Source organism: Triturus cristatus, chromosome 6 (assembly GCF_964204655.1).
Source record: "Triturus cristatus chromosome 6, aTriCri1.1, whole genome shotgun sequence".
NCBI lineage: Eukaryota > Metazoa > Chordata > Amphibia > Caudata > Salamandridae > Triturus > Triturus cristatus.
The window spans coordinates 1842057991-1842081521 of record NC_140589.1 but is presented as its reverse complement, the minus strand read 5'-3'; the positions used below and the strand labels follow the sequence as shown (position 1 = coordinate 1842081521).

At 46.4% G+C, this 23531-nt stretch overlaps 1 protein-coding gene across 1 annotated transcript in view; it reads left to right on the top strand.

Annotated features, from left to right (window-relative positions):
• The window catches only part of EIF2B4 (eukaryotic translation initiation factor 2B subunit delta), an 89343-nt gene that overhangs the window by 10008 nt on the left and 55804 nt on the right, over nt 1–23531 (top strand). The window contains exons 2-5 of the mRNA XM_085613290.1: nt 10457–10497; nt 11824–11968; nt 14501–14701; nt 18426–18508. Coding sequence (XP_085469416.1) covers nt 10457–10497; nt 11824–11968; nt 14501–14701; nt 18426–18508 — 470 coding nt within the window. The remainder of the gene's footprint in view (nt 1–10456; nt 10498–11823; nt 11969–14500; nt 14702–18425; nt 18509–23531) is intronic.

Genomic DNA, 23531 nt, shown 5'->3' with positions numbered 1-23531 from the left:
TGCCACCCCAGATGACGTTTACCAGTAAGGACTTGTTCCATTCATGCTGGCATATGCCTCTGATGTTTTTCCATGCATGAGTCATTGTTTCAGGGTCTGATGGAAATCCTGGCCTCCAGTCAACTTTCTCATGTTTGGCAGAAATTCAGAAGAGCAAAATGATATGGGGTGTTGTTATGTTATATGGTATTAATAGAGCGCGCAGCTACTCCCAGGAGTGTCCCGGCGCTGAGAGAAAAAGACCACATAACAGCACACAAAGCCCCGCCCCACAGCAAAATCAGGTAGGCCTAAAGCTGGAAAAGCCATGTTTTCAGATTCCGCCTGAAAGTAAGGAGGTCTGGTATCTGTCTCAGAGGGAGAGGAAGAGGGAGGCTATGTCACTGTTGTCATTGTGTCCAGGAATGTGATTATGTATCGGAATCCTGGACACCGGTGTGAGAAGTTGGCCTGGCATATGCTGGTCACTAGTTAAAGTGGCCACCTTGCACCAGTACAATTCGACTCTTATGGTAGATGGGTTTAAGACAACCTTTTAAAGAAAGCTATCCTAGTGTTAGCTGTGGAGATCAGCATTCAGGCTAAGTCTCAGAGGAATGTAAAGCAGCTTGTTTTACCTTATAATCTCTTGAATCACGAAATGAAATGACACCACACAGGTATATATATATATAAAATATATATGTATTTATTACTAGACACACTCTACTAATCTCTTTATGAGATTAGAAGTTAAGGACATATGCACAAATCAACGTTTCACAACAAATTAAGCACTTGTATGGCTGGGGCCCTAGGGGCGTACCAGACCATATACTAAAAAAGAGGTATAAGAATAACGACTTGAGAAGGCCTAAGGTCTTCAGAAGCGCTGGGGCCTCACTAATCCACCCAAGGCAGGTAAGTAAAGGACCCACGGGAGACGCATGCAGTGTGAGAACACAGCCGCGGATCCCAATAGACTTCAATGGAGCAAGTCGTGGTTGGAATATTAAAGTTTTAGGATACTTTCGGGAGAGTCTACAAGCAAGTCACTTACAGGTTAAGTAGTTCTAGAGCCAACGCACACAGGAGCACCGGAGTACTCAAGTTACCTCACCCAGGGAAGCCGGGTGCATAGGTGGGAGCCAAAGAAGATTTGCTGCTTGTGAAGACAGGAGAAGTGTCCGGTGGAATCCAAGGCTGGATTCTGAAGAAAGATGACCTGAGACAGTGTTCAAAGTCACTTGCCAGTGACCCGGAGACAGGAAGCTGGATGCCCACAGTAGTCGGGTGATTTCAGGTGATCACAGGTGTCTCGACTCCAGGAGGCGACGATGACAACCAGGAGCTGGATTCGGAGTGTCCCACAAAGTCTACAGCTTACTGAGGTGTCGGCAACCAGATTGGAGCCAACAAGGCTTGGCAACAGCAAGTCTCGTGGAAAGTGAAGAAAGTCAGTGGCGCAGACCAGCAAGGTCTGAGGGACTCACCCAGCGAGGGTAAGTCAGGGCAGGCCTGGAGCAACCAGGGGAGCCCTTTGGTTCTGTAGAAAAGTCTTCAGGGGACCAACAAGCCAACCGGCAAGGGATCACGAAGACGCCTCGGAAGGATTTACTTCACAGGAGCCCACGGTCACTCGGACGAGGTAGGCCACTGATTTTCGGTGGAAAGCCTGCTGGAGGCTTTGACCACACGTGGTCCAAAGCACAAGTTCGTAGAACGTCCTGAAGGGGTTGCACTTGACAATAGTGCACGGAACCCGGGTATTGCTGTTCCTCGTCACTCGTGGGGTCCACTCGCCTCAGGTTTGCTGGGGACTCACAATGGCCGTCGAAGTCAGGAAATCCACTTCCGGGGCTGCAGGGACTTCGTACTCCGGCGGGAGCGGGAAAGTTTGCGACCGTTGATGCAAAGTTTTGGTGCCTGCCCAGCAAGGGAGTCACTCCTTGACTCCAAGGGAGATTCTTCAGTCTTCCAAAGGTAGTGGAACGTCGAAGGTCCAGGATTCTTCTTCAGAGCGTCGTCCAGGGATATCTAGTTTGCAATGACAAGGGTTCCCTAACTTATACTACAAGGAAGGGAGGGACTAGCTCTATGACCACTCCTATGGGAGGGTCAGGGGAGTGGGTGGCTACACCCACTTCCCTTTGTCTAGTTTCGCGCCAGAGCAGGGGCTGGTAGCCCTTGAACCGTTTTGAGCTGGCATATGCACAGAGGAGCCTACTGCTCCCCCAGTGCACGACTTCAAAGCACTCTAGGAGTGCACCCACCCAGCCCCGATACACTAAATCCTGTCTGGAAGGCGGTTAAACCTCCCTGTAACAGGATGCCTATTGTTGGGCCTCCTCCACTGCGAGTTTCGGTCAGCAGCAGAAGGGCAGCCCAGTGTCTGTGCTGGCATACATTTTGTGATGCCAGGGCTCTTCAGGATTCTACCGTGTTTCCACAGCGGGTACATGTCTATCCCTCTAGAAGGGTGGGATCATACTCCCACACCAGTTACTGGTGTGGGGGTATGATTCCAAAGCGTTTGACACCAAACGCGACATGTTTTGATGCAGCCATCCCAAAGTTAGCATTTACCGCTAGGTTATAATGCACTTAAGAGTATATGGTTTAACCGCATCCACAAACAGCCACAGAGAATGGACTCTGAGAGCTGCAGAGGGGCCCTGCTCAGGCAGAGGCACCCCTCACATGGAAACCAAGCACCCTGCCCTCAGGATTGTTAGTGCCTGCCTTTGGGGTGATTGATAGGTTTATATATATATGTGTGTGTGTGTGTAAGGTGAGATATAGGGAACCTATACCTCAGCGAGGAGTGCTAACACAACCTCACCCAGGCTGCAGTAGCAGGCCTGTGGTGTCAGATTTAGTGTGCTTCCCAGGGGTGGCATAATACATGCTTCAGCCCCTGGTAGGCCTGTGAAGTACCTATGCCCTTGGTACCTAAGGTACCATATTCTAGGGGCTCATAAGGTACCACAGTATCCAATCACTAGTGCATCTAGTATGCACTCCAAGTTTTTTAGGAGAACAGAGAGGCTGGGGCCCTGATTAGCAGGGTCCCAGCCAGACTATAGCGAGAAACCAGTGTAAACATCAGAAAAAAAGTGTGGGCAACATAAGGGCAGATCCTACTCTCCTACAACCGGCAACAGTGATAGTTGGAACGGGAAGGCAGGGAAGCCTCACCAATGTAGCTGGTCTCAAATAAAACTTGCAAATATCAGCAAAGTGTCATGTACATTTCTTCACAAAACAGTAGACTTGGCTTGATGTTGCATGTACTCTGAACGAGTTGTTTACTCCTTCGAGTTGATAATTGCCTGTTTGTCAAAAAGCACATAGTGTTTAGGGCATGTACACACTGCATGTGGAATTAAACCCATGCCTAGTTTAGTAAGAACTGCTGTAGATGCTTCATCTCCTCCTAAGGATAAGGAAAACAATCTTTCTTTTCTCAGCCACTGTGATGTTCATTCTAAATGTAGTCCCAATTTGGCAAAAAAACTTACTTACTAGATTACTAAAGAAGAGAGTGGTATTTAGAGGGGAAAAGAGCAAGGTGAGGAATTAAAAAAAATCTAAATTGTGTTGGCTAATACTCCATTCCTTTCCCCCTGGTCAGACTGTGTGTTTACTGTGAATACCAAAGAATACAGTTCGGGGGGTATTTTTACTTAAGATTACAAGGGGGGAACAAAATGTTGCTTTTGCTGGTCTTATTCTCAAGGAGACTGAGAAGGAGATGCTAACCTGCCACATGGGTCATTCAAGAAGTTTGAATGTTAGTACACTCTTAAAATGGATCGTAAACCTTTGTTCTACATGCTAGAAACTCCAGGATATCTTTGAAGCAGAACTATGGCTTCGTTGCCTAGATTGGGAACAAAGTTGCTGGAGCATAATTTTGCTGTGATACACATTCCGGGGAAGCAAAATGAAAGGGCTACTTTTCATATCAAGGCTTCCAGTGGCAGGTCTTGAAGGATCTGAGACTGATTGATTAAAACAACCTGGAATGTTTGGTGGCAGCCACCAATGTTGAGGAAAGGAAATGTGACTCAGAGGTACAATGGAAATGCAGGCAGTTTCTGTGCTCCAGAGAATCTTGAAGTTTGTAAGAGAGGGCTGGCATAAAGAAAGACATTTGAGTAGGTGTTTGCAACGTTTCACAAGAGTTGCTGCTGAATTGTCTATTGAATATGGTATCCTGTTAGGAGGTTAAAAATGTGTTCCACCAACAGAGTTGACAAGCAAATTGGAGGATCTTGCTCATATTGGTCATATAGGCATCATCTTGAACAAGAGAATATATTTGCGAGACTATTTACGAATGATGTACAGTGAAGTGAAACAGAAGATGTGTGATGTGCAGTCCCATTTGAAATTCCAGGAAAGATATGAGATTTTTTAACCAACATTTTGAGAGAAATTTGAAATTCTAGGAAAGATCTGAGAGAAGTTTTCCATGGGCCTTTTTACGGTTTACAGGTTAATCTTGGATTTCCTCTGATTGTGGTTTATTACCAGTCTATATGGGTCGAAGTTAAATTTTTTTAAGACAGCCCGATATCCAGGAAGTCATTCATTTTCTAAGAGATGTGTTTGTGCTTGAAGGACATGATATGAAGCAGGTTTTGAAGGAAACTGGAACAGAACATTGGAAAAGAAGTTTGTAGCATCCCCATGGAATTGGCGTTTTGGAAAGGGCCAACGGATTAATATGTGGTTGTGTCAGATTAGCTTTGGGAAGAAGGTTGTCAGTTTCTAAAGTCATTCAAGAAATGCTGTGGTCCTGTCTTTCAACTCCGCACTACCACTGGCGTTGCACGCAACAGTTGAATCCCTTTAGAGCCCCAGTGGTTGAACCTCAATATCAGGAAACCTGGGGGCGATGTCTGCAAAGATTTGGTAGTTGATTCCGGGGGGGCCAAGTCTGATCTCAATATGATGCCGTGTATGGGGTTAAGAGAAGCCATTTTAAGTCAGGGCGATTAGTTTGGGTGAAGCATCCTCAAGGCATTAGAAAACCTAATGGAAGAGGTTCCTGAGTCTGTCGTGTGTCTGTTCGAGGGAAGGTGGTCTTTGTGTACTCCAGCTGTTATCTTAAAGTTAAGTTTCATTTGTTGTTGTGTGCCTGTTGGTGGTCTGTTCGGGAGTGTCATTTGTCCTCTTTGTCTCCTGTGTTGTCTGTCCCTCTGTTTCTTGTGCTGATGTCTCGTGCCATGTAATGTAGAATGTTGCTCCAGCTTGTGGACAGCGGAGATGAGCTCTTGAAAGAGATGGCTGTATTTCTCCTTTCCTGCCTCCGTAGGTTGGAATAAGCACGCTGGACACAGTGTCTTTGTAACATTTACTTGCTTAGTTGAGGTTCTCGTCAGCAATCTTGTGACTCTAGTGAGCAAGAAGTTGCCATTTTACCAGGTAACAATGAGCTCTGTGGGTCAGGTTAGTGTATCCCAGAAGAGAGGGGGATGGAGGGTACTCGTGCGGCATCTGCCTGTCCTAGGTAAGAACAGCTCCTCCTCTTGTGATTCTCTCAGTAGACAGGGAAAGTGTGTTGAATCAAGGAGTGCACGAGCCCTGGTCATGGCACCTGTGCTCCCTCCAGCTGTCTCTGGTGACCTTGGAGTGGTGTACACACACAGCGCCTGAAGCACCTGTGCTCCCTCCGGCTGTCTCTGGTGACCTTGGGGTGGTGTACACACACAGCGCCTGAAGCACCTGTGCTCCCTCCAGGTGTCTCTGGCGACCTTGGAGTGGTGTGCACACACAGCACCTGAAGCACCTGTGCTCCCTCCGGCTGTCTCTGGTGACCTTGGGGTGGTGTACACACACAGCGCCTGAAGCACCTGTGCTCCCTCCAGCTGTCTCTGGTGACCTTGGAGTGGTGTACACACACAGCGCCTGAAGCACCTGTGCTCCCTCCGGCTGTTCACTGGGGACCTAGGGTGGTGTGCACCCACGGCGCCTGAAGCACCTGTGCTCCCTCTGTATATCTCTCTGGTGACCCCTTGAGTTGATGTGCACTCTTTGCTCCAGAAGCACCTGTGCTCCTTCTGGCCATCTCTATGGTGACCTCTTGAGATGCCGTGCACCCAAAGTATGGGCTTCTGTGCTCCTTCCGGCTGTTTCTCTTGAGACGTCTTGAGGTGGTGTGCATGTCACTAGTGCAGTGAGTTAGACTTTACAAGATAATTGCTGTTGGCTGCGCTGTGCTTCACCTTAGGGTGGGTCATGGGCTCTGTACTTTACCAGAGAGCAGGAGCACACTGCTCTGCATACAGCCCTCCCTCCTCTCTATTGGGGTGCATGTTTGTCAGAGGTGTTGAGCTTTATCTGTTCTGCTCACTTCAGTCCAGTGAGCTCTAATTCTAGAGCTGATGCAACGAGGGCTCAGGAATTGCATCATGTCAGGAGCTCTGCAGCAGACTGCAGTGAACATGCTGTTGAGCTTTATGTGGAGCAAGCCACGGGTTGGGTATGTCAGTGTTCCATAGGGCACTGGCTTGCTCTCCTCTTGGCAGATTAAAGTCACTTGAGACAAACCTAACACACAGAAATATTGTTGAAAATGCAGACATGAGAGGCAAGCAATGCCCATTTGATGTGCGAGAAATCTAAGTCTATCCTTTGTATTCGCTTTATACCCTGGTGCACCTCCTACAAACCCATGCACCCTGGTCTCCAGCTTAACCTTGGTCTTTCCTCAAACAGCACTTTAGTCTGTTTCTTTGCTGCTCTGGGTTTATCCTACTGCCCTGTGTCAGACAGAGGCCATTTTGGAGTAGATTTTACAGCTAAGCGCCACCAAATGTGTGTAATCTCGTTGGGGCAGGTTATCTGTGGCAGGTGGGTTTATTGGCTTTATATGCAAAGGGAGAAGACCATCTACCTGGAAAACCTAGACTGTGCCTAGTGTGTAGGATAGCAAATCCCCAACCTAGAGAGGTTCAGAAGCTACTATTGTAGTGTCGCTTCACCAAAGAATCTTAACATATGCTTGTAATCGTGCCTCTCTGACCTGATAGTATTGACTAACATTTTCTGTATGTTTACTGACCATAAATAGGCACAACAAGCTCCATACATAGCAAATTGGCAATAAGACTACTGAGATTAATTTGCCAAATATGAACACTCCAGATATATTTGTGTTCATCTTGAATCGGTCTATTCTGTTTATTGGATGCTGGGGTTTCGTGAATTTTATACCTCCCAGTTGATAGTGGATATCATGCGATCCCGGAAATAAGTACCAGCCGCACCCTAAGCACCGCTAAGCCTAAAGGTGCTCTGGCAACGTTTGTATTACTAGCAAATGATGGTGTTGGGTGGCTATGCACATTAAGATAGACACAATTGCTTTTCTACCCCAAAGCAAGTGGCATGATCTGAAATAGTATGTGGGTAGAGCAGGTATATGGCAGGCATTGATCGGAGACGAGTCGCACACATACTCCTTTACGTTTTGTGGCACCGGAAGAGTGAATGGCCAAACGCTGTTCGTAAGCCTGGTACTTAGGCAGTAACTGTGCAAACATCCAGATCCTCAAGGACACCCGGGCAGGCTGATTTGGGGTCTCACGTGGGAATGAGTCTCACCTGAGTACAGTCCAGCACATCTCCGAGAAGTTACAAACCTGCAAAATTACTAATTTATGGGCAAGTAATAGAATAACTTTGGAAGCAGGTGTAGGAACTTTTTTATAGCATAGTTGTCCAGTTGTATCTCTTAGTTCTTCTTCGGTGATATCTCTTAGCTCTTTGATGAGGTCCAGGTATTTCTTTTGGTGCTTTGCCAACATGTTTCAAGGCTCGTGTCACTTTCTCAGGACAAATGTCATCTGTGAACTATAATAAACTAAAAGTGGTTGTGCGTAACTTGTGAATGCTTCTGTTCCCACTTTACCTCTTGGCATCGATCGGTAGCACTGGAATGGAACGAACATTGTATTCTAATTTGAGTTTGATAGCTATTTTTCAATGGAGAAGAAGAAGAATAAATACTATTTTATAATAACAGAGTCCTAATTACAGAAGACATTCATGAACAGAAGGTCATTTTGCATCAGCCTGCTTTCAAAAGCAAGTAACCTGCTCTTTCTCTCATTCCGCCGTATTGTGTAATTTCTTCTCAACGAAGGTGCTACTTTCTGGGTGTTTCAGCACCTCTCGAAAGCCCTCGAATCGGGCCTCCCAAGTTCTCAGCTCTACCTTCCATCATTGTAAGGATAATGTTGTGCATATGCATCCCCTACTGAGGATCATTGACCGGTGCAAGGCACCAGCAAAGAATTCTTTTGTGAGCATTTAATCTGGTTTAAGGCTGCCCTTGCTCATCTAGTCGGAAATGGGATTGCATCAACTTTAACAGCCCTGTGGAGCTGTGGACTTCTGGTCATGAGTTCCTTACAAATACTGCATTGTCCCTTGCATCTTGCTGCATTTACCTCTTTGAATGAAGAGGGGACACCTAGCTTCGGGTAGACACTAGACCATGTGATGTCTTTGCAGTTCTGACCTCTCCTTAGTTGCTTCTGCCTTACAAAGGTTAGACAGATGTGGCTGGTGAAAGTAAACAAGTGCCTGCAAAAGGGGAAGTGCTGCAAAGTGACTTTAGATTTGGGAGAGGAAGAAGTCTTACAGGTTTTATTTATTTACTTTGGAAGCACAACTATAACATTTCGCTCAGACATGTATTATAGCGGTGTTAGTAAACCTGACTAATGTCTGGTATGTGGTGGGTGACAGTAATCCAAAGACTGCATACGACAATGCATAATACTTTGACCATTTGGGAACCCAAAAGGCCTCTGCAGCTGCATGCCCGCAATCTTGGGCTCCTTCAGTGGGAAGGACATTCAGCTTAGCTGCAGACTTGCAAAGTACCCGAGTAAACTTGACTGGAAGATCTCAAGCTCCTCTGGTATTCAACACTTTTAGATCACGCAGCCGCTGAGCGGTAACCTGGCCGCCCTGATGCAACAACTAACACCAGTCGCAATAAAGGGTTTTTAGAAAAGACACCTACTTTATTTATTGAGAAATGTTATTTGAATTTTATGACATTCCATTCAAGAGACTGTTTTTCTTTGTAAACTGGTTAAATGAGCGCATGGTTTTTGTAATCATAGTCTTGTCAGCCCTCAGTCTTTTAGTACTGTAATGTATTGGCTTACTACACATAGCACTTTTTGATTTTATCCAGCCCTTTTATGGACACTTGATGCAAAGGTTTTTATAAACTATGCACAAATGAACTTGAACTACTTAGTGCCACTCTGTGTGCCAATCTGTTCTGAGCCAGTCTGTTCTATGCCACTGTTCTGCGCCACTCTCCACCACGCCATTCTCCTCTATGCCACCCTACTAACTTTTATCCCATGCTGAACAGTAGTCGTGCTGCTGTGCAACATGGCTAACAGACATTGGCAAAGTCAATAAGTCTCACATAGGCAGGACTTATTGGCGTTGCCAATGCTTGTTATATTTTGTCCGCCCTACATCTCTACTCCATCCTTGCTCCTTTTACCCAAATCTTGCTCTAACTTCCCACCGGACTTGCCTCTCTCCCTAGTGTCACCTTGGTCATCTCATGTGTTGTGGGCCAGCACGCAAGTGGTCGGAGCTGAATCAGTACCAGGTCCTCTTCATCGACCGGACCTGCCTTGTCTCTGTTTCTTCAGCCTGTGTCTGTGGTTTGAAAAGCTCAGAAGCTGTTATTTGTGTGTGTTTCGCGTGTGCATTTGCAGAGCTTGAGGCAGATTCAAAGGGACGGAAAGAGGTCCTTTTGGAGCAATGGCTGCATTTTTAGGGAGGTTTCAAGGTTTGAAAGTGACTCATCTTCTGCCCATTTCACCTGTAGTTGGCATAAACAAGTCTTGGCATAGTTTGGGTACGGCGATGAGCATTGTCCATGAGGTAGGAGTCCAACTTGTACCATGAAGATAGATGGTATCCGTTGATGATACAGGGGGAGGGATCTTCAGGAGACCAAAGTGATAGTTTGAGAACAGCCTGGTTTCTGGAAGATGAAACTTCATTGTGTTTACATTTGTTTGTGTCAGGACCAATGTAACTTCTACAGGGAAAAAGGCACTCAGGAGTGTTTGAGCAGTTAAAAGCGGTTACAAGTCAGCAGCAGGACAGGTGGTGCTTTCCTCACAGAGCCTGATGGCTTTGAGGATTTCCCAGGAATCTCTGTAGATTATGGTCCAAGATGGGAGAAGTATGTGTTGAACTACTAATCGGATTGTGTTTGATGCAGTCCTTCCTTCTCTGCAAGACATCTTGGGCGTTTGTGGGAATGTTTGGTGTCTAATAGTATAAACATAGAAACTAAGCAGAAAATCGAAATTGTGTGCTTTTTAAAATATTCTGTCATAACATAAAATGGCACTGCATCAAACATGTAACTGGCATAACTCGAAATAAATCCTAATTTTTTTTCTGTCTTTGATTTTAGATGGGAGCAAAGGAAAGAAACATGAGACCCATCAGCCAAAGGTGAGCAGTGACCTGGCATTTTTTTTAAATGTGAAGGTGCACAACGTTTGAGTCCCTTTCTGCGGAGTTGTGACTCGGAGCATCGGTAGCCTGCAGGGCTTGGAAGTCGAGGCTACCTCATGGGTGTTCATTGCTGCACTCCATCTCTGCAATCGATAAACCGAGGTGCTGGGGTGAAAACAGAATTCTCACACTCCTCCTTCCCCAAAACTTCTAGAGCTGGTTCTAACCCTCCAATAGCAACACTCCATTAGCCTCACCTTTGCTTCTTTAGAGTCCCCTGCCCCATAGGGGCCTCCTACTTGCTACCATGCTTTAGCTCTTCCTGAGTCCAACTGGGGGAATTGGGAGCTCAAACAAACCAGAATTAATGGCCATTGGGGTGGGGGGTTGCTACAAGGGAGCAGATCTGGGTCCTTAGAGGCAAGAAAGTTTATCCACACCTCGGTCGATGAGCAGATCTGTTTTATGCAGTTCTCAACTACTGGGTTCTCTTCCTTCTGGAGTAATATCAGCCGGTCAGTCTGGGAGGATGGTTTCCTAACCATGGAACTTTGGTGCTAGAAGTATGTGTGCAAGCAATTGATAAGGCTAGTTCTCCTGTGACGACGGAAGACGTGAACTTAAGGCATTAGAGAAGCGCAATCGAGGCGTTAGAATGCCACCAGGGTACGCCAGGCCCCACTGGGCACGTACAGTTCTCCACTGCTCTGTTATTACCCGATAAGGCGATACCCAGAGATTAATAAATAAATATTTAGTTAGGCAAATGTGTGAGACTGGTTAGGTGAATAGAATTCTGCACGGTCACCGTGCAGTTTGCAATAATCCTGTGTTGTGGGCTGACATCCTGTGGCCCTTCCCTGGATATAGGAATCCACTTTACGTCGGGTTTGACCATTAGTTGGAAGTACAAACAGAAATATTTTAGTATGCAACAACTGGGCACCACATATAATTAAATTGTAACATGCACCAATTTTTAGTTTTCTAATTTCCCTTATAATTACAACCCTTTAAATGCAAGTGTTTGATTTTAGCCTTGTTTTTCATTATTACTTTTTGTAAATGTTTAAAAATGCAAACTTTTTTATATATGAAAGTTGCACCACTTCTGTTTTTTTTTCTATGATGTCCACAAGCAAACTCTTAATTTGCACTTCTAATTTTACTTGCTCGTCTTCCATGGGTGTTTTTTCCCCAAATGTTAGATTTTTTATTACCGATTATATCCTGAAATGGCCTGGCCATCAATTTTTTATTTGAAGACCTGTTTGGATTTAAGAGCCTTGTTGTTAACAACAAAGTGTCTCTTCTCACTCCCAGCTGGATGGACCTGAGCTCTCAAAGGAAGAGAAGTTGCGCTTGAGGAAAGAGAAGAAGCAGCAGAGGAAGACTAAGAAGGACGAGAGAGATCAGAAGGAGCCTGAGAAAATAATCCCAGTTGCAGTCGTGGAAGTCCAGCCACGAGGTCAGTCTGGCAGGAGAGGCCGATGGCATTAGGCCACAGTCTGAGGTGTCTTCCATTGTATGAGTGGATGGTGCAGAGGGAACTTGCTTATGTGCAGTAGTCACAGGGTGATGCTTTCAACCTCACAGAAGGGCTGCAACTTTAAACCTTTGCTGGGTCCCCTCTTTGAGATGTATCTCATTATGGCCACTGATTCCACCTACATGGGTTTGGCCAGTGAGACGTGGCTAGAATTATAATAGCATGTTGGCCAGTTTAACACCAGGCCCACAAAACATTTAACATGCACCTGGTATCTTTGTGCAGCTGCCAAGTAAAGTTCAAAAAGACTTTAGTGAGCTCATAACATGTTTCTCATTTTGCAACTTACACATCTCAGTCTGAACAACTTTTTACAACCTTTTTAGGTGTCTTGGAGGGCTTGCCGGTTCACAATGATGTGATATAAAGAACAAGTTACTTAACAGTAATGTCATTCTCTTTACGGGTAGGTTCTTTAAATTCATAAGCATTCGAATACATAAGCCTTTTGTTTGGTCTCATAACTCATTTAAACTGAGAATGTGACCTGGTGCTCTGCTCTCACAGGAGAATGTTCACGCGCTACTTGAAGGCTCCAGGGGCTCCACTGGGCCACAGGGCTGAGTCGTGTCAGATGGACAGTTAATATTTCTGCCCTGTGGAGTGAATGTCGCGAACAGTGGCTTGTTTCACTCCTATTTGTTGCACAAGTGTAGTCTTCTGGCACAATAGTCCACATTCTCTTCCCTCCATCTTTTGAAGGCTTTAAGAGGTTGTGATAATAACTTTCCAGGTTCATTCCTTTCATTGCAGTTTCGGCTACTTGTGTTTTTTGTTTTAAAGCTTCCAGGGCCCTCTGTTTAACAATACATGGGCCAAAACATTTCATAATTACTCAGCGTCCGTTTTGTATCCAGCTAGTGATCAACTATTTATTGTGTGCAGATGCTGCCTCCAGATGTAGTGTGTCCTACTTCCATATATGACATGGGTGCTTGCAAACACTTTCTCAGGGGCCAAAAATGTTGGTCGGTGGTGTAACCGAGCGCCGCGCTGATGCCAGCAGTGAGGTTGTTTGGGGTGGGAAGAGGGGGAGGGGGACACAGAAGGCGGGTGTAGGGGAAGCGAAGCAGGTGCATCTAGTGACCAAATTAAATTGCACAGTGTGGAACCATAAAACCTGAAATCAATCCCAGCTTCCCCATTTGACCAAATTGTGTGATGCTAGGCAATTGTTTTATTTCACTTTCCCTCCTTTTTCTTCATTATTACTTATAAGAGGACTTCGAAATACATAACTTTAGGATATGTGCTGTACAAAAACTTCTATGTTTGATTTAGTAAGCTATAATGTTGTCCATGTACAATAGCAACCCGGCCACCCAAAAGTGCATATAACTGATTTGCCTCTTAGTTCACCTTTGGCATTGTTGTCGAGGTGTGTGTGTGTGTGTGTGTGGGTGGCTAGGGGGGTATGAAAACTATCACTTAAAAAAAACAACTTTTCAATGCACTGATACAATCTGATGTACTAAGTTGAAAAGGTTCTGCATGTTAATGAAATGGTCTATTTTAATTTCGAATAGAATTTATCATAGTTTTACACGTTTACTGCAAAATGTCTTCATAGATGAAGGGGTTCCTAAAGTTAAGCAGTGCAGGACACCCTAGTTACTTCCTTTCTTTAACATATGTTTAATGTTGGTGCTGAGTCGAGTTAACAGCCCAGTGCTGTTGTTGACCAGGGTGCCGCATGTAAAGTGCAGGAGGGCCGCAAGCTGCCCCTGGGCCATACTTGAAGTACCACTGACCTAAGAACTCTCCCTGGATCTAGTGGGCTTGTTTGCTGCTAGATTTACAGAGATTGTGATGTGGTGCATCCGATGCAAAGGATGGCGTCTCGGGCCCAGGGGTAGTTAGTGGCACTCGGTGAGACACCGCCTCAACACTTGCTGCGAGGCGTGGATCAAGCCGTGCCTCATTCAGCAGGTGGACCATACACTGGTAGCTTGACGTTTGATGCTAAGGCCTGATTTGTCCTAGTTGTGATGACCATCTGTGGTGCGAGTATGGAAAGAGCCACCTTGGCTTCTTTCAGAATCCTTGAGAAGGGTATTTGAGTCTTGCTGCCTGGCCCTGAAGGATATAGTTCCTTTCAGTGAAGGATGGTGTCACTCCTAGTCTGACATGTGTTGTCATGGACAAGGTTTCGGGTGGGAAGTTACAGAATACCCTTCTTTTTCTTTTTCTTTGCACTTCCTTGACTTAACCATTAATGTGGTCTGAGGACATTGATGCTTTAGTGGGCTGGGTTGTTTTTTCCGCACTGGTACCTTATTGTGATCGGCTTTCAAGGATGCTTTTTTGCTATGAACTGGACACTTTTGGATCACAGAAGCCTAGAGAAGGCTGGCTTCTGATCCGACTAGAATTTATTTTATTGTACTGTGTTTTTAAATTGTGTCACGGTATTTAAGCCAAATTGTAAATAATGTTTGTGTTTTAATGCAGTGACCGCTCCAGCAGCCCCTCTCAATGATGTCATCAGTGGAGGGGAAAAGACTGCAGGAGGAAGAAGCAAAGCTGAGCTGCGAGCAGAACGTCGTGCTAAACAGGAGTCTGACCGAGCCACAAAGCAGGGAAAGAAAGTAGAAACTACTGCTGCACCTGGTCCAGGCAAGCAGAAGCCTGTCACCAGTGACTCACAGCCAGGTACATGGCTGGTGATGTGATCTTTGTGATCTTTGTGATTCAATAATTTGTTTCAGAGAATGCCTGGCATCAGCACACACGGTGTCATGCTCCCTGTCCGTGTCATGCTCCCTGTCCGTGTCATGCTCCCTGTCCGTGTCATGCTCCCTGTCCGTGTCATGCTCCCTGTCCGTGTCATGCTCCCTGTCACAACAACACATCTGAATTTGATGGGAAATCGCATGGAAAATGGAGATGCCAAGAATAGATTTTGAGGGGATGTGGAGATCGAATAGAGTGAAAGATGATCAACTTTAGAATAAGATCTTTCTCTCTCACCCCCCCCCCCCCTGGTGTGTAGACAAGATCTAGAACCATAGCAGTATGCAAGACATGCCAAATGCATTGATCATCACTGCTCGTTGCATAGCAAAGCAGAAGAAAGAGCCAGTTTCTTCGAAATTTGCAGTGACTAGTTGCGATAATTACCTCTTCAGGTCACGACAATGGGAGCAAGATCCAGAGGTCTTCTTGGACTGCAGCTTTTCATTTAAGGTTAGCTAAGTAGACTATCACATTCTATTTGTCCACGTCTATATGGGCAAGGAGTCTGGTGTGAAGTTGGCTAAAAATGTTCAGAGTCTAGAAATCATGAGATTGAAAGTAGATTATTAAAGCTTTAGGGTTGGTCAACTCAAGTTGCCTACTGGGACGATATTCACAACCTTTTTGAGACATAGTTGGTGAGATCTTGCCAGCATTCCCAGAAGAGTTCAGGGTCCCCCTGGCTTAGACTATTCAAGATGGTCCGATGCAGCCAAGTACATGATGTGGGCTGGCCTGAACCCGATTGATTGTTTGGGGAAGGCAGTTGTCCCTAGCGTTGTGCTCCATTGCTACATTGGATGAGGTCCACAGGCTTTTCTGGTGATGTGCAGGCATCCCTTATGGATATGCCTTTTGATGAAACCTGCAAACACAAGGAGATGATGGACGGAGCACTGAAGCTTTTCAGACACTCACCCCCCAGTCATAGATCTGGGTTGAATCCATCATCGTTCTTTAGCTCATTTCGCTACCCCAGTTCAGACACAGCTATATGCAAATCATTCTTGACCCTGTGCCTCATGGGAACAGTCCAGCCCGAACTGCCAAGCCATGCCTTCCCTGGACCGAAAACAAGCATCCTGGGACCGGTTTTGGGCTAACAACCCTCATCAGCCAGGCTTGCTTGAATCCAGTGGCAACGTGATCAAGGGACCCATGTCTGGGCATACCCTGCCAACTTAGGGCGAACAAAGCAAACCCAAGAAGACGATGGACAGAGCACTGAAACTTTTCAGACACTCACCCCCAGTTAGCAAAAAAACGATGGATTTAGGCCCAGATATCTGTACTGGGGTGAACATATGACATTGTTCTGCATTCTGTCCATGAATTGTTCTTTTTGCATTTGTCACCCCGAGTTGGACGGGTATGCTCGAATGTGGGTCCTGTGCTCTCCATGCCATTGGAGTCAAGCTATCCTGGCTGATGATGGCTGAAAGCCCGAAACCGGTCCTAGGATGCTTGTTTCCAGTCGAGGGAGGACCTGGCCTGGCATTCAGGCTGGACTGTTCCCATTGGTTGCAGTGTCAAGACTGATTTGGATATGGCCGGGTCCAAACTGGCATGGCGAGCAAAAAAACGATGGTTCTATGCCCAGATCTCTGTACTGGGGTGAATGTATGACATTGTTCTGCATTCTGTCCATCAATTGTTCTTTTTGCTTTTGATGAAACCTGCCTTGTTGGTGAAAAAGCAGATTCCGTCCTAGATCGCTTCAAGGAACGCTTGACTGCAGCACGCTCTTCGGGCCTTTCAACACCTGCCATACAATTCCCTCATCTGTTTCGACTCTTCTGAGGCTGCTCCACAGGTATGGTGAACAGGCAACAACCAACACCTCACACTTACCCACTCTGCCACCACACACCCATTTTCTTGCGCCGCCCCGAACTCCATCTGCACACCCCACTCTCCACACCCCTCCAGCCCCCTTCACCCCACCCCCCTGCTGCAGTCCTCTCCGCATTCTCAGGGAGACATTGTACAGCTTACCAGGGACCTTTCCAACCCTGCAACATAAGCCTCCAAGCCACTTTAGTTTACCCTTTACAGTCCTTGTCCAACATATGGGAGGCAGAATCAAAACTTTTTGCCAAGGATGGTAAGCTTTAACGTCTGACCGATGGATCCTCCAGATAATTCAGCGGGGCTATGCCCTTCCATTCCTTTCTGACCCGCCGCATATTCCGCACACATCAGAGTAGCTTTTAGAAGAGAACAGGCTCAACTGCATGATGCGGGCTCTTCAGACTAAAGGGGCCATTGAGAGGGTACCAGATTCGGAAATGGGGAGTGATTGTTATTCCCGTTATTTCTTTTGTTGAGGAAGGGTGGAGGCTTTCGTCCCTGAACACCCTTTTGCAGAAAGGCACATTCAAGATGTTCACACTGGATCGGGTTATGTCTGTCCTGATCCGGGCGAGTGGACAGTAGCCTAGGACCTGCAGTACTCCTAATTTCATGTTCCCATCTTGCAGTCCCACCAGCGTTGCCTGCTTTTCAAAGTAGGCCAGGAGAATTTTCAATTTACTGTGCACCCCGTAGGCCTCACTAGTGCCCCTCTAGTGTACACAAAAGTGATGGAAGTGGTCGCAGCTTTGGTGCACAGAGAGCATGTCCTTGACATCCTGACTTGAAAAAATGTGTGAATCTCTCAGAGAGAGCTATTAGCCTATGCTCTCTTGGCAATGCACGATGCCAAAGAACTAACAAGATATTTAGTTATATTCATACAAAAATATTCCTCCTGTTTTGAAATAACAAGGAAGTTAGATGCTACAAAATAAAGTGCAGTGCACGTGAATTGTGCCAAAAGGGATCATTGGTGCACTTGTGATATAAAACCAACCAAGAATATATATACACTGTTGACTGTTTGGCAAAACCATTAAGGTACAACAAAATACCATTAATGAAATTTGTATTGTTCATTCCATCTGTAACACTCTTTCTAACCCCGGATTCCTCACTGCCCTTCCACCTCACCATTCTATGTAGTGGTCGGTTTTTACCATTTAACAAGGTCACAAATTGGAGATCTGCACATTGGTACCTGCTGTTTTTTTTGTGCTCAGCGTCCAAGGGCACTGAAGGAGTCCAGAAAAAAAACCTGACGTCCGCGTGCAAGGGTGGTGCTCATATGCTGCTCTGCTTAGTCATGCCTGGGGTGGAACGAAGTTAACTTTGAGCCGCACGGTTCCACCTATTGGCATGCGGGAGCATTGGTGGAAAAGCTTCAGGATTCAGGCTGGCGCACGGGTATATTCAAAGGTGAGGAATTTCTGGTTTGAGTATTCACCAGAAAGAGCATTACCGAAGGTAAGTAACTTGTTCTTCGAGGTCATCTGATATGGAAAGTCACAGATGATCTAGCACACACGTTTGCAAGGCTGTGATCGGTCATAACTATTCTTTATGAAACCAGTGCACATTATGTGTGGGTACGCGCCTTTGTGAGAGGCTGGGAAGCATGTGCTGCTGCTTCTGGCTGTCGTGCAACTTTAAATTGTGTTATGAGAGCTTTCACTGCTGGTCATGTTGGATATGTGCTTTGTGCTAGGGCAACTTGATAAACTATATTCACTAGAAAAAAATCTTTATACAGTTGGTTTTGTCCATGCTTTTTTTGAATTGACAGTGGTGAAGAGACTTCCTGAGCACGTCCAAGTGGACGATCCAGCAGCACAAAAGAAATTGGCCAAAAAGCTGGAACGTCAGCAGGTAAGATACCTAGAGATGCAGGCATGATTCCTTAATGTTTCTGCTCCATGAAGTCACACACAGGTGGACACTGCTAACATGGCATACTCTTGCTGAGTGTGGTGTTCTGCCCATGTGCCCTGAATGAGTCTAGGGCCCTGAGCAACCTGATGGCATGACCACACAGGGGAGGGGGATTGTAATAGTAATGTGCTGGACAGCAGCCCAGTTATACAGTGGTTAAAAGCCAATAAGCTCAGCATAATCATGGAGTTTGTAGCATGATGGCCTCATGTTGAGTGGCTTCTCCTGGCAGACGGCGGGAGGAGGTACTTGAGAGGGATAGAGTTGAGTAATCTTTAGAAGACCTACTAAAAAACCAGTCTACACTCTGCATCAAATGTGATTTCTACCACAATTACTATGGGTATACAATCTCTCTAAGCATAAAAGTCTCTTTAGCAAACCCCTACTTCTTTGAAATCCTGGAGAACCCCTCGCCCCATTCCCCAGTCGCCTTGCTAAAAAGACATCACATGACACTTCCTAAATCAACCCACTACCATTAAAGGTTGCTGAATAATGTTGGTGTTGAGAGCACAGCAGTATCATTAACTTCAAATATGGATCACTTGAAGACTTTCTCACAGTAACCACCCTGTAGCTTCTGTTCAACAAAACTTGCTTCGCTCAGTGGGATGAGTTGCCATACAATAGAGTGACTTACCCCATGTTGTCCTCCAAAGACTGTACTAAAACCACCCCTAGTGAAAACATTTGCTTCTGATGGGTACTTGTAACTGCAGATTCCTCTCCTTGGAGTACTCCCCCAGGCATGAGGCTGGGTCCAGAAAGCTTTTTTCTAGCAATGTTCTTGTGCACCGTTAGATGGCGCATTGCAGCTCCATATTGACTCCATACCGTCTCAGAAATGATGGAGTGGAGCTGCACATAAGCTTCACCCCTGCTTATGGACGCTAATTCCTTTCTTTGCCCGCCTTTCAAAAAGCATCCGGAGTTCTGCTCCCAATTTTGTTTCTGAAGACTTCTGAAAATTGGCAAAATTCAGTGTGCTAAGGAATGATGTCCCCTCTAAGACTATAGGTCTCAAACCATGGAACAACATCAGAAAACAGATGTTGATCACTGACTTGTACAAGGTGCGTCTCTGGTGCTTGGGCTCGGGACATGCCTCGAAGTTGTGCAACAAATGTGCCCTCATGTACACGTAGATGAACCAGGACTGAGAAATGAAGCTGTACATTGCAGAACAAAAGAAGTCGTCATGGGCTTTGCATAAGTCCATGCCAAGGTTCTAAGTCCAAGGGTGCAGACTCACTTCCACTTCTGAAGCCACTCCCACAAGAGGTCACCTTCAAGGTCTAAATCTTCTGGTAAGTCAAAATCGTAAACCAAACCCAAGCACAAGAAAGTGTAGTGGGACTCTACTAGATCCCACCATTCTCCTTTGAAAGAGCATGCGCAAGGGAGTCAGAATGTTAGTCCCTTAGAGTCCAGATGTTCGGTTTTGGAGCCGCAATTCCAAACGTTATCCTGATACTCGCAGAACTTCCCTGGCCATCAGCGATGGTGCATCAAAATTACGCCTTTAAGGCAGCCATGCTGCAGATATTTGGCATACTTCCAGCTCCCTCTGGTGTTTTTCTAGGCCCAAAGGTTCTGCAGGGGCACTTAGTTGAGCTAACGCTGGCGGATGCCCAATTGGCGCATCTGACACCCTGAGCAGCTTACGGTTCATGACCAGACCGTCCTCCGCTCTTCTACTTGCATAAATCAGCACTGCTTGCTGTGCTGCCTGGTGGCCGATCTACCCAGCCCAGCCAAAGAACTTGGAAGACACTCTGGACCAGTTCTCATCTGCCAGACACACTCCCTAGACATGTCTAGTGGCACAGTCCGGTCCGGTGTGTTATGCACTCTCTCTGCACTGGCGTTCACTCAACTCTGCGCCTCTGCTTCATCACTACTGGTGCGGTGCAGAGTCAACACAGAGCTGCACGATGACACTTGGTGGTGCACGGGGGTGTTGCTGGAGAAATGGTTTCTGGATCCAATCTGGTGCAGAGGGAGTTTTCTAAGGTGAGGAATCTCTGGTTGGGTAGAGATCCACTACAAAGAGCATTACGGAAAGTAACTTGTTCATTTATTCAGGATGCAGGCATACCGGAGGAGTGCATGCATGTAATGCTTAAGAGGTGATCATCAAGAAGGTGGAACCAAGGAGCAATTTTGAAAAAACGTATTTTATTGGCCAAACCATAAAATGGAGTGGATGATTCAGACTACAGGAAACAGACAAAGAAAGGAGAGAGCACCTAATGGTGATGGCTCAGATCTACACTGTGCCTTAGTTAGCTAAATCTGCAGTAGTCCTTGTGCCACTAGCCAGCCCCAGAGTCAATGAGAAAAACAAGCATTGGCATAGCCAATAGGTCTCGCTTTTGGGACCTTCTAAGTATTTAGTTATGCAGCACAATATCCTTGGTGCAACCACATCAACTGTTGCGTGGCTAAACACTTATAAGGTCCCAAAGGCGAGACCTATTGGCTATGCCAGTGCTTGATGTGGTTGGGTGTGGTTGTGTGTGGTTGGGTGTGTGTGGTTGTGTGTGGGTGCGGGTGGATGTGTGGTTGTGTGTCAGTGCGGGTGGATGTGTGGTTGTGGGTGCGGTTGTGGGTGCGGCTGTGGGTGCGGTTGTGTTGGGTGTGTGTGTGTGTATGGTTGGGTGTGTGGGGGCGGGTGTGGTGTGTGTGGTTGTGGGTAGATGTGTGGTTGTGGGTGCGGTTGTGTGGTTGTGGGTGCGGTTGTGGGTGCATGTGTGTGCTGGTGTGTGTGTGGTTGTGTGGGTGCGTGTGTGTGTGTGGTTGGGAGTGGTGGTGGGTGTGGGTGTGCTTGTGTGTGTTTGGTTGGGTGTGTTTGTGTGGTTGGGTGTGTTTGTGTGGTTGGGTGTGTTTGTGTGGTTGGGTGTGTTTGTGTGGTTGGGTGTGGTGTGTGGTGTGTTGTGTGGTGTGTTGTGTGGTGTGTTGTGTGGGTGCATGTGTGGTTGTGTGTGGTTTTGTGTGGTTGTGTGTGGTTTTGTGTGGTGGTGTGTGTGGTTGTGGTTGTGTGTGGGTGTGTGTGTGTGTGTGGTTGTGGGGGTGTGGTTGGGTGTGTTTTTGTGGGGGTGTGGTTGGATGTGTTTGTGTGGTTGGGTGTGGTGTGTTTGTGTGGTTGGGTGTGGTGTGTTGTGTGGTTGTGTGGGTGCATGTGTGGTTTTGTGTGTGGTTTTGTGTGTGGTTGTGGGTGTGTGTGTGGTTGTGTGTGTGTGGTTGTGGGGTGTGTGGTTGTGGGGTGTGTGGTTGGGGGGGTGTGGTTGGATGTGTGTGGTTGTGGTTGTGGTTGGGTGTGGTTGTGGTTGGGTGTGGGTGTGTGGCTGGTTGTGTGGCTGGGTGTGGTTGTGTGTGGGTGTGGTTGTGTGTGGGTGTGGTTGGGTGGGTGTGGGTGTGGTTGGGTGTGTGACAGTAATACTAAAAGCATCTCAAAATAATGGAACACAAACATCGAGTTTGTGGAAAGAGAAAGAGAAAGCACATTGTAAGTCAAACGGGCGCAGCAAAGCATTAACACAACAACATGTTCTTTGATGTTTGATGTTCTGTGAACGAGCACATCAAAGGGGCGCCGCGAAAGTGATCGCGAGTGAAAGTGATCACGGGCGCTTAATGAGCATGACGAGGTTTGCCAGCCTCTGCTCCTAAGCGCGCGCCCGCGCACATGCACTGTAGCTCTAGGCTGGCCATGGTAGCATTTTTTGAGCCCTCACAAAAAGTCTCGCCAGAGCAGCGCATTCGCTGGATCAGGCGAGACCTAAAAAATCAGATGGCAGCTCACTTACCTTCTCTGATATCCCTGAAAAGAAAAAAGGTTTTAGCCATTGGTAGAGCAGACAAAGTGACTTGTACATCATAACGATGTTCCATAAACTTTAGTCAGAAGGGTACAAGAAGACCTTGCGAAACACACTGACAGCCTCACCTTCCCAACCCACAGAGATAATCTTCAAATTGGCCCTGCTCAAAGTTCTGAGGACCGGTCCAGTAGAGCTGCCCAAACTGACCAGGAGATAGTAGCAGCCATCCATTTACGATTAAATCAAAGAAGGGGATATCAAAGCATTGACTTGGCTCAGGATACTATGCATTCAGTGCTTAATTTGAGCCAGTGGTTTCCGGTGCTCTGCACCAGCACTTAATTAACACCGGCACTTCTGACAGTCTGCCATAGGTGCCGCTGTCTGTCAAATTTAGAGATGAACACCAAAAGTTGTTTATTAATTCAGTTTACATTTAAAATGACTCCTACGTGCCACCTATACCGTTCTTTTAGCTTTTGGGGTGCTGGCAAGGGCAACGGGTGGTGCAAGCTGCATTGGCCGCCTAATCAGGGCCCTGGTTGTTGTCGTCTTCTTCCTCTTCTTCTTCCCATTTAAGTGGAGCATAAACATTCCATCTTCAGCCTCCTAGGTGTAGAGGAGAGACGCCTGGGAGCCCCTCTTAAAGAGACGTTTGCTCTGGCTAAGTTGCAATGGCTGGTCCAAGCTGTGCGCAGACACAAGATCTAAAACCTCTGAAATGGAACTCCTATCTTGTGTTGGATTATAAAAAGATTGCATAATTGTAAGATGCAGCCTGAGCAATCTGAAAGGTTCCAAGGAACGACAGGGGTGGGAAGAAGAATCAAGAGTAAAGATTGAGTTAGACAGCTGAATGCAATAAATGTTTCCACATCAGCAGCGAGGAATGAGCATCAAATAGAGTGAGTGCATGAGCAGTATATTTACATCAGTCACCAATCTTTTACTCACCATGATTCACTGCCCCCCTCCCTTCTTCACTTACGAAACGTATAAATAATTTACTACAGGTACTGCTGGCCCTCCCTCCCTCCAGCCCTTTTCAACCAGTGGCATTATTCGCAGGACTTCGTTTAAACATCAAGCAGAGGTTGTATAAGCAAAAGTAATAGTCCATATCTGGTATGTTC